The 11,981-nt window shown below is 30.8% G+C and overlaps 1 protein-coding gene across 1 annotated transcript; it reads right to left on the reverse strand.

The window, feature by feature from the left end:
* Positions 1-1,038: 1,038 nt before the first annotated feature.
* On the reverse strand, positions 1,039-8,975 carry LOC143069719 (ethyl acetate hydrolase-like). The gene is made up of 8 exons (XM_076244488.1): positions 8,675-8,975; positions 7,768-7,900; positions 5,496-5,617; positions 5,126-5,223; positions 3,510-3,604; positions 2,959-3,104; positions 2,474-2,560; positions 1,039-1,294 (listed from the first exon to the last, which is right to left on the reverse strand). The coding sequence occupies exons 1-8, from the start codon at positions 8,901-8,903 to the stop codon at positions 1,227-1,229; spliced, it is 978 nt and encodes a 325-aa protein (XP_076100603.1). The 5' UTR covers positions 8,904-8,975; the 3' UTR covers positions 1,039-1,226.
* Positions 8,976-11,981: the final 3,006 nt, after the last annotated feature.

Consider the following 11,981-nt stretch of genomic DNA (forward strand, 5'->3'; position numbering starts at 1 on the left):
AAATTTTATTGTACACACTTCTTTGTTATATTAATCTAAAGATCTGTATACTTTTTGGTTTGATTCAAAATTTTATTTTAGTGATATTTGTAAAAAAAAAACAGGGTGGGGGGGGGGGGTTTCACATGTCCCGCCGTGTCTCAAAAGCAATAAATGGTAATTGCTTAAAACTTTCTCAGAAACTATTTATGATTATTGCATAAAACTTCCACACAAGACGTGGGGCGTATCATGCGCTCATGGCGCAGCTGTTTATTTACATTGTGACTTTGAAGAAAGTTGCCTTATTGATACGAATGACATACCAAATCTTCTTATTTATATACATTTGTTAATTGTCAAACAATTGAACGTGTAAAACCAAAAATTTGTCTATCAGAATTTTATCAAATATATCTTAAAAAGATTCCATCTGAATATGATGGCAGATGATGAACCAATTCAATAATTTGAAAGTCCTTGACAAGATTCAATTATTTTTGTCTTAAATTTTGTCTGCAGGTTTCATTACATGCAAGACTAAATTGACTGTAAAAGTTTTCAATAATATCACTTTTTTTCACATATCCAATGTATGAATATGCTTTGTTGTATCAACTTGTGTAGATTTAAGGTATCTTCAATGTCTGATTTGGAAAATGCATATAACATTTGTGACATGTTAGCCCAGCCACATTTTCGCTCCTGTTCCAAGTCAGGAGCCTCTGGCCTTTGTAAGTCTTGTATTTTTTAATTTAGTTCAGTTATATGTTTTGGAGTTTAGTATGACCTCAATCTTCACTGAATTAGTACACATTTTTATTTAGGGGCCAGCTGACGCCCACCTTGAGATGTGGGATTTTCTCACTGCATTGAAAACCTGTTGGTGGCCTTCGTTTGTTATCTACATTGATGTCTTATTATGTTGTAAATACTCTTTTTTTTTACGTTGTCAAGAAACTGTGACTTACATTTCTGCAAAACCTTTTGATTTTGAAAGTATAATTTGTCTTATATTTAAAACTGCATTTAAGAGGTGGGCTACACAAACGGCTAATATATTGGTATAAATTTTTTATTTATCAAGAATAAATAATATAAATTAAATATGTACCATACAAAATGCATGTAAAATCAGAAAACTGTATATTATTTTCAAATTTGCAAGTATGCACTTTTAACAAAATGTCTGTGAATCCCTAAATTTCAATGCTATATTTTTCACTTTAAATATCCAGTTGACACCATTAGGAATGCTCTTTAATGAACTGTATACATCTGTCTATGGGTTTCTTACAACATTCTTTAAAATGGCCTACAAAAGAAAAAAGAAAACATTATATAGGCATCAAGGGGAGATAATCATGAAATATCTCAAATTTTGAAACATCTTATTTAATTTATATTATTCTATATTTGAGGGAAAACCAATTCATTTTTTGGATACACAATCTTGCATTACGTCCTTCCAACAGATATTTGGGCAAGATATAGAAAGAACATGTCTTAGTCTCTCCTTCTTGCCTTTGTCAAGCTGAGACAAATAATCATCTTTTACTAGGAATGAATGTAATCAGTATATTTCTTAAGTCCCCCATTTCCATGCAATAAAAAACACTGTAAACTATAACCCTAAAATAACAGGAGATTTTGATCAAATATGACAGACGTTCAATTTACACTGGATGAATTACAAAATAATATTCATAACATACCCTGAATTACAAGCGTTAACTCCTTGAGACAGATATTGTATAGTAACTTTAAAATGCCCTTACATGAAAACTAGAGGCTCGAAAGAGCCTGAGTCGCTCACCTTCGTCTATGTGCATATTAAACAAAGGACACATATGAATTCATGACAAAATTGTGTTTTGGTGATGGTGATGTGTGAGTAGATCTTACTTTACTGAACATTCTTGCTGCTTACAATTTTCTCTATTTATAATGAACTTGGCCCAGTATTTACAGAGGAAAATGTTTTGTAAAAATTTATTAAAAATTGTAAAAAATTTACTATAAAGGGCAATAACTCCTTAAGGGGTCAATTGCCCATTTTGGTCATGTTGACCTATTTGTAGATATTACTTTGCTGAACATTATTGCTGTTTACAGTTTATCTCTATCTATAATAATATTCAATATTCATCTGACAATTTCAGGAAAGATAGATCTTGACCTGATCAACAATTTTACCCCATGTCAGATTTGCATGGAGGCCATCTTGGTTAGTTGGCCAGGTCACCGGACACATTTTTTAAACAAGTTACCCCAATGATGATTGTGACCAAGTTTGGTTAAATTTGACCCAGTAGTTTCAGAGGAGAAGATTTTTGTAAAAGTTAACAATGACGGACGATGACGGACGCCAAGTGATGAGCTCACCCATTGGCTCAGGTGAGCTAAAAACATAAACAAATCAAAACAGAAAACCACCGACCTATCTAACTGTCATATGGTTATTTACAAAGCAATCTGTTTATACATAACTCACCTGGCATAGTAAAGAAAGCATGGACAACACCTTGGACAAGTAACAGCTCACTGCTGGCTCCGCAGGACTTCATCTTCTCATGGTACACTGTTAATAAATAAGAAAATTTCAAATTTAATAAACATCAACAACATATCATCAACAAGTCAGTTTCACATTTCAATATTACTCAGAACATTGGTTGCTGTATTCTTACAAATTTTTAATAATAGGAATAGTGTTAATTCAGAAATTTTTATGTTATTTTTATTATTGCAATCATTGAACATTGTACACGAATAAGAGATTAATTACTTAGATTTTAGAAATTGCTGACTATAAATAATTAATGCTGTTAGAATTTGCAAAACTTTTATCAGCTTAAGGAACATCTAAGAATCAATTTTTACTCTGCAGTAGAAATGTTTGTAAGACAAAATAAGAAAAAAATAAAATCAAGTATAATCATTTCAAGGTCATGTTCCCTATATTGACATTTTGCGTACTTATGGCATTATCTCTGAGTGGATCAATATCAGCCACAATAACTAAAGCTGGTGGTAACTTAGAAAAACTCTCTGTATTATTCCGTAATGGTGAACCTCTCAAACTCGTCTTGTCAGATTCATTTGGAAAATAATTGCCAATAAACCTGAAAATATAGAAATAAACAACTAAGAACATCAGAGTACAAACTAAAATACATTTAAGGAAAATTTATAGGTCAATGCAAACTGACATAACACAAAATATTTAGCTTTTGTTATTGAGGTTATAATAAAAAAAATAAAAAAATATTAGTAAGTAATGTTATTTTTTTCATTTATCTATTGAGTATCACAGTCTTTAAATTGTATATAGAGCGCTTCAGTCCATATCCAGTTTTGGCATTCATTGCCATGAATTAATTGTTAAATAATGAATGGCAACAATTTGTACTTTTTTTTCAAATTTTTGTCCAAAAAAAAATTGAATGTTTTTGGAGGGGATCTTAACCAATTAAATGAAAAGTTACCCCCCCCCCCCCCCGTTATAAGTGTACTGGATCATAAAATACCAGTCTATCAATTGTTTAGTAAGTACAGGTCCTCTGATAAACTCTTGATGTGCTGGAGACGAGTGTGTACTGTCAACACTAGGATACACCAAGATCTAAAAAGTAAATGTTGTAAATTGTTACAAAAAACTAGAGGCTCTCAAGACCCTGTGTCGCTCACCTTGGTGTATATTAAACAATGGACACGGATAAATTCATGACGAAATTGTGTTTTAGTGATCATGATTAGTTTGTAGATCTTACTTTACTGTACATTCTTGTTGCTACAATTATCTCTATTTATAATGAACTTGGCCCAGTAATTACAGTGGAAAATATATTCTAAAAATTTCAAAAAATTTACAAAAATTTATGAAAATTGTTAAAAAATGACTATAAAGGGCAATAACTCCTTAAATGGTAAACTGACAATTTTGGTCAGGTTGACTTATTTGTAGATCTTACTTTGCTGAACATTATTGCTCTTTACAGTTTATCTCTATCTATTATAATATTCAAGATAATAACCAAAAACTGCAAAATTTCCTTAAAATTACTAATTCTGGGGCACCAACGCAACAACAGGTTGTCTGTTTTGTCTGAAAATTTCAGGGCAGATAGATCTTGACCTGATAAACAATTTAACTTCAACAGATTTGCTCTAAATGCTTTGGTTTTTGAGTTATAAGCCAAAAGCTGCATTTTACCCCTATGTTCTATTTTAGCGATGGCAGGGTCACGCCACACATTTTTTAAACTAGATACCCTAATGATAATTGTGGCCAAGTTTGGATTAATTTGGCCCAGTAGTTTTAGAGGAGAAGATTTTTGTAAAAGATTACTAAGATTTACAAAAAATGGTTAAAAATTGAATATAAAGGGCAATAACTCCTAAAGGGGTCAACTGACCATTCCGGTCATGTTGACTTATTTGTAAATCTTACTTTGCTGAACATTATTGCTGTTTACAGTGTACCTCTATCTATAATAATATTCAAGATAATAACCAAAAACAGTAAAATTTCCTTAAAATTACCAATTTAGGGGCAGCAACCCAACAACGGGTTTGTCTGATTCATCTGAAAATTTCAGGGCAGATAGATGTTGACCTGATAAACATTTTTACTCCGATTTGCTCTAAACGCTTTGGTTTTTGAGTTATAAGCCAAAAACTTTGTGGCCAAGGTTGGTTAAATTTGGCCCAGTAGTTTCAGAGAAGATTTCTTTAAAAGTTAATGATGCAGGACGACGCCGGACGCCGGACGCAAAGTGATGGGAAAAGCTCACTTGACCCTTTGGGCCAGGTGAGCTAAAAAGGTACTGAACATCCAGGTTTTTTTTTGTGAAACTGCAACCAACAAGAAAATCTTTCCTGACCAGTATAATTGAAAATTGAACATCAGACTTAAATCTATCCATGGAATTTGTAGATTACTGTTGAAAATTTCTGTTAAATAAAGACTAGATTGAATTTTACTGTCAGCTATAGTATCCAGTTTATGTAATTAAAAATCTTCCAGAACCTTTATATGATGACCAGACCTAATGAAATGGACCTTGACATCATATTTCTGTTTACAGTGAAATGTTTCTCTAACAATAGGTTAATGATTCAGAAAAGTTCTGTTTGTACTGACCTGATAATCTATACCAGGTTCTTCATGGCATACAACAGCAGCTAATCTACCACCAGCACTATCACCTCCTACTCCAACTGTACTTCTAGATGAACCACCTGTAAACAGATGCACAAATTTAAACACTTGTAGCCAATGATTTGAAAAGATTTGATAATTTTTACATCCAATTCATGAATAAATTTTTTCATAACAGTAGATTGCAATCTTTTACTTTTAATAGTTTTGAAATACTTCAACATTTTTTTGACATGAGAGTTACTATCATTACCCTGTCCCTTACCCTTACAACAACCCTACTTTTGAGCATTCAAACGTAGCTCTAACCTTATGTACTAGTAATTCCTTATTTTAACCTTACAAAAAATACCTAATTCCTCCTTATGACCTTTAACCCATTGAACAACACACAAAACATCGTCATGGTTACTTGGAAATTTGAATTCTGGTGCCAATCTATACTCTACATTGACAACAATACAACCAGCATCTCTGAAAGAGAAAAGTTGACAAAATGGCATTTAAGATTATTGTAAAACAAGAATGTGTCCAAAGTACACGGATGCCCCACTCACACTATCATTTTCCATGTTCAATGGACCATGAAATTGGATAAAAAATATAATTAGGCATTAAAATTAGAAAGATAATATCATAGGGAACATGTGTACTGAGTATCAAGTTGATTGGACTTCAACTTCATCAAAAACTACCTTGACCAAAAACTTTAACCTGAAACATGCACTTTCATTTTCTATGTTCAGTGGACCGTGAAATTGGGGTCAAAAGTTTAATTTGGCTTTAAAATTAGAAAGATCATATCATAAGGAACATGTGTACTAAGTTTCAAGTTGATTGGACTTCAACTTCATCAAAAACTACCTTGACCAAAAACTTTAACCTGAAAAACTTTAACCTGAAACATGCACTTTCATTTTCTATGTTCAGTGGACCGTGAAATTGGGGTCAAAAGTTTAATTTGGCTTTAAAATTAGAAAGATCATATCATAAGAAACATGTGTACTAAGTTTCAAGTTGATTGGACTTCAACTTCATCAAAAACTACCTTGACCAAAAACTTTAACCTGAAAAACTTTAACCTGAAACATGCACTTTCATTTTCTATGTTCAGTGGACCGTGAAATTGGGGTCAAAAGTTTAATTTGGCTTTAAAATTAGAAAGATCATATCATAAGGAACATGTGTACTAAGTTTTAAGTTGATTGGACTTCAACTTCATCAAAAACTACCTTGACCAAAAACTTTAACCTGAAAAACTTTAACCTGAAACATGCACTTTCATTTTCTATGTTCAGTGGACCGTGAAATTGGGGTCAAAAGTTTAATTTGGCTTTAAAATTAGAAAGATCATATCATAAGGAACATGTGTACTAAGTTTCAAGTTGATTGGACTTCAACTTCATCAAAAACTACCTTGACCAAAAACTTTAACCTGAAAAACTTTAACCTGAAACATGCACTTTCATTTTCTATGTTCAGTGGACCGTGAAATTGGGGTCAAAAGTTTAATTTGGCTTTAAAATTAGAAAGATCATATCATAAGGAACATGTGTACTAAGTTTCAAGTTGATTGGACTTCAACTTCATCAAAAACTACCTTGACCAAAAACTTTAACCTGAAAAACTTTAACCTGAAACATGCACTTTCATTTTCTATGTTCAGTGGACCGTGAAATTGGGGTCAAAAGTTTAATTTGGCTTTAAAATTAGAAAGATCATATCATAAGAAACATGTGTACTAAGTTTCAAGTTGATTGGACTTCAACTTCATCAAAAACTACCTTGACCAAAAACTTTAACCTGAAGCGGGACAGACGGACGAACGAACAGACGAACAAACGAACGAACGAACAGACGGACGAACGGACGCACAGACCAGAAAACATAATGCCCCTCTACTATCGTAGGTGGGGCATAAAAATGTTATTTGAAGAAAGACTATTTAATTGCATTGGGTTCATTTAGGTTAGAAATCGTCCTAAACACAAATTCATCATTTCCAACTGATTCTTATTTGTTTTTTTCAGTTGTGCTAAATTAACATCACACTGTCTCAGGTAGTAAGGGTTGAGTGATAACTAACATGTTTAACCCTGCCATTTTTTTCTATGCATGTGTCTGCCCCAAGTCAATAACCTGCAATTAATTGGTTGTCATTGGTTACTGCCTATCATATTCATTTTTCTTTTATTGATTTGTCATGAATCACATGCATTTCTTGTTTTGTGCTTTTTTCACATTTTGGCTTTTTTGTTCCAGACTATACAGTATTGTTTTTTGCTCATTGTTGAAGGTCATACAGTTTCATTGATGTCATTTGATCTCTTTAGCAGTCAAACCACGTCTTCTTAATGTTTTATATTATCAGAGTTTTCAATAAAGAAAGGTGGATGACCAATTTGCATGAAATAAAATTTTGGTACATTGTATTGACATTCATGAATACTTTATCTCACAATCAAAAAAAAAAAATGCTTATAAAAACTTTTCTGAACACTTAAATTGATGGTTCACCTTTACCCACAAAAATTAGAACCACAAGTAAAATATCGGTTAGAAAAACTGCATTTCTAAACAAAAATGTTTGCAGAGACAAGCTGTACTGGTAATTAAATTTATACCTTGACAAGATTTTGCAGACTGTATCCACACCAGTTCTGGATCCAACACAATTGCCTCCTCCATGGAAATACACAAATATAGATGGATCATTTCTACAGGCAGTTGGCTTATAGATAGTCACTGGCATACCATCTGTTGTTAAATTAAATTAGTTATTAGAAGGTGCGGTCATAGGACATCATAAGAACACACTTTAAAATTCAGTTTGTGGTCACTTTAACTTGAAAGTTTAGAATGAGAATGGAAACAGGGAATGTGTCAAAGACAACAACCCAACCAAAGAGAAGAAGGCTACAATGAGCTTTCAATGCAGCAAGAAAATCTGCTACTTCTGCAGGCTTCAGCTGTTCCCTAAACAATAATGTTTAACATAACAAAAATCCGGTAAATATGAGAACAAACTGCATTGTAATACCAATGATTCTAGTATGGATGTGACAAAACTTAAGTTTAGAAATCATAGATTACAAAAACTTGACACAAATCCTAATATATATTATTCAGTGATCATGCCTTTGCATTAATAAATCATTTATATCTTGATACTTTTGAAACAAACAACATTAAATCAGTTTTGGCTTTTGAATAGATAAAATTTGACAGAATTCTGCCACAATTTTTTTTTTTATTATTTATACTATTAAGTGTTTGCACAAAAAAGGCAAAAGATTTTTTTTTAATTAACTAGAACTTTTCAAAATACAGTTTTAATATTCAAAACCTGGGACCAATTCAAACATCAGTCCTAGTTCAAACTAAAAGTTATGACAATAATTTAGATATTTTAGTGCTTTTCAGTATTTCAATCACATTGATCAACTTTGCACACTAAAATTTGTTGATATATCTATTTTAATCTCAAAGATAAAATTGTTTATTCAATATATACTTATGTCGATATCTTACCTTTAACATCTTTAGAAGGAATGTTTAATTCTCTTGTTGTTCCGTCAAAATCAACACTACCCGAAAACAATTTAGTTGACCTCAAATTTGATTCCCTAGCCTCTGATATTGGTACGTCAAAATAAGCCTTGGTGAATCCATACTCCGCACGTTTTTTGAAAAAGTCAAAAGTTTCAGGATGAACAAAATACTTTGATTGTAATTCTTCTAATATCTCGATTGTTGTCATAATTCCAGGATAGTCTTATACTGCTATATCAATTTTTTACTTCCTAAAGTTTAAAATTTATCTTGTTCTGGATATTAACCTTTCAAGATTTTATCTACTCAGGTGAAGAGATAATTAAAATGGTCTTCATCTTCTGTTTACTTTCTTCACAGAAGGAAAAGTTCTAGTTATTTAAAATTTTAACAAAATTCACAAGTTTGAGAAAATTGAATTTGCATTTTTATACTCACGTTTATTTTGTAAACAAAATTACAAAAAAATTTCAGTGAATTCTTTGTCATACTAATTATACATGTATCTGTAATTCATTTGTACTAAAGTTTGCTGTATTTTCATGAAAAAAAAACATGCAAATCAAATTGAAAGAGATATAGTTTATATTGTGCAGGTTGTTTAACCATTGGCATATAAACTCAGTAAAATTGGTACCTTAAAATTATTACTTTTACTACGTTACTACTGCTGGTGTATTGTAAATATCCTATAGTGTATCACCAACACAGCAGCAAAATGGGGATATTGCTTGATTGAAATTTACTGTTAATCATTTTAAATTGAGGAATGTATCTTCTTCATGCTAAGCTCTTGTCCCTAATGTGCAGATCTAGCTATACTTTAGGTCTTTTCTGGTTTGATCTGCTCTTCTATAGTTGTATTATATTTTGGATTTTCATATATTTCTGCCTTCAAATCAACGAATAGACATTAATTGCTGAAATGCACATCTTATACTATAAAATGTGTACTGTTAATGATATCACAAGAATAACCCTTTTTTTTTTCTATTTCCAAATGAATTTTGTATGCAATTTTGAAAATTATATTATCCCAAACATGGAATTTCCAGAACCTTTGAAGTCACAAATATTTATGCTTAGTATGTAACAGTTGAAAAGAAGTATCCTTTTGTATTTTACCATTGTTAAGTTTGTACCCAACACTTTCACTAAAATTAATTTGGCTCGTTTAATTTTCATAAAATTTGTCAAAGTATTTACTTTGACCCTTTAACAAAAATATAAAAATTTCAAAATTTTGAACCAACAATTTTGTCAGAAAAAATACACTGGTTATATAGCAGTTTGACAAACACCAATTTTGATCATTGAGAAGCTTAGTATTCCCCTTACAACACAATGTAATTAAAACGTTAAGCTGACTTTACAGAGTTATCTCCCTGTAGTGTTAGGTACCACCTTAAGTTTGCAAACTACACAAATAAAGCAATTTAGCAATTGAATTTACTAGTTGAAAAAATAGCTTTTCAAAACTTTCATTTAACATTCACTGTGGAATCAAAACTGCATCGTATGCCCTAAATATTGTGTATGAGCATAAAAAGTAAGAAGGTGACAGCAGCTTATCAACAAGAGTGGACACAGAAAAATGTCTTGCCTGCTTAACTGACCATTGAATTTATGTTTAAAGTCTTAAAAATAAAAAGTTTATCTAAAAACATCCCAGAAACTCAGGTCAGATAAATGCTGTCAGACAGAAATAAACATCTTAATTTTTTTTATACACAAAATATAATTAAAGGATTGCTATTGTTATTTAAAAAATTGAGCAAAACAAAAAAGACTTAACATAGACCAATGAACCTTCAAAATGAGGTCAAATGTCAGATGATACCTGCCAGACAGACAGACATACACACCTTAAAATTATTCCATGTACCAGAAATAGTTGACCTTTTGCTTGCAGTACTTGAGGTCAAGGTTACATTAAACCTGCCAGACTGACATGTGCCCATTACAATCATTCCATACACCAAATATGGTTAACAAGTGAGAAATTGATATGACAAAAAAAACATTTTTTTTTTCAAGCAATGGCTGAACCATGAAAATGAGGTCGAGGACACTGAACATTTATAGCAGGGATGGGGTAATTAAAAATGTAATGGTAATTAAGTGTAATGCATTACAATTTTCCATGTAATTGAATGTAATGTGTAATTGAGCATTTTTTTAATTACATGTAATGGTAATATAATTAATTACATTGAAAAAAGCATGTAATGCTCAATTACTTTTGAATTACATTTCAATTACATGTACTTTTATGGTGTTACAGTTAAGGATTTGTGCTTAATAATATAACTTGTAAAATTATATGTATTTTTCAAATATTAATATCACATGCTTTTTTAATATATGAAGTCTGTAATTTATTCTGAAGTTTTTATATCATTTATTTGACCTACAGATTTTTTTAATAGTCTTATAATTTAAAAAATGTGATAATCATATATAAGGGTTGTTTAGTTTTTAAGAAAGATCTTTAACTAAATAGATTGATAAGTAATAAACACCTTGTTAAACAAAAACAATAAAATGTGTCACTGTGAAACATCTTTCTGAGACAGTTCATTTAGAATTTAAAATCACTGCATACAATCATTTTGTCAAATTAGTATACACAAAAGGATTATAGAAATAAAAATTAACAGCTGTAAAAACAAACAGCAATTAATCAGATTAAAATGTCCAGGGACAATGCCACTATTACAGATATTTTATCTAATTAGCAAAATATTGCTAATATTTAGACATTATATACATTGTTTGTACTAAAAAATATTTTCAATATTGTGACAAGCACACTTTTTAATATTTTTAAAGTAAAATAAAAATATATTTTAAATTCATTTATAATTTCTTTATTGATATTATGTTTAATTCAAATGAGTTCATTTCTGAGATGTCAAAATACCCCTTGATGTATTGGCAAGTTAATAGGAACAAATTCCCTCTCCTATCAATATGATGATCTTCTAATCATAAAATTTCCATGTCCTGATCGAGCAATATATCTTGCACAACATTAGCTCCTGTAGAAAGACTACTTACAATTGCTGTTTTCAGACCAGAAGATTCAGACTATTATTGACAAAACATTAAAATAACTATATTAAATGATTATCAAATGCAACGCTTAAACCATGCTTACATGAATATTTTACACATGCATTATATAAACATGTAAAATATTGTTAAAAAATATCATGATGAAATGTAATGTGTAATTTAATTAATTACTTTAGTAAAGTAATTGTAATTTAAGTAATTACATTTC

The sequence above is a fragment of the Mytilus galloprovincialis genome, chromosome 3, assembly GCF_965363235.1.
Source record: "Mytilus galloprovincialis chromosome 3, xbMytGall1.hap1.1, whole genome shotgun sequence".
Lineage (NCBI taxonomy): Eukaryota > Metazoa > Mollusca > Bivalvia > Mytilida > Mytilidae > Mytilus > Mytilus galloprovincialis.

Bases quoted from the DNA above. Each gene is read 5' to 3' on its own strand.
- LOC143069719 (XM_076244488.1), bottom strand. From the start codon at position 8,903: ATGACAACAATCGAGATATTAGAAGAATTACAATCAAAGTATTTTGTT. The intron at 3,105-3,509 runs GTATTTTATGAT...CTATATTTTCAG, and splicing joins ACTAAACAATTGATAGACTG to GTTTATTGGCAATTATTTTC. The intron at 1,295-2,473 runs GTGAGTTATGTA...TTTCTTTTGTAG, and splicing joins TGCTTTCTTTACTATGCCAG to GCCATTTTAAAGAATGTTGT.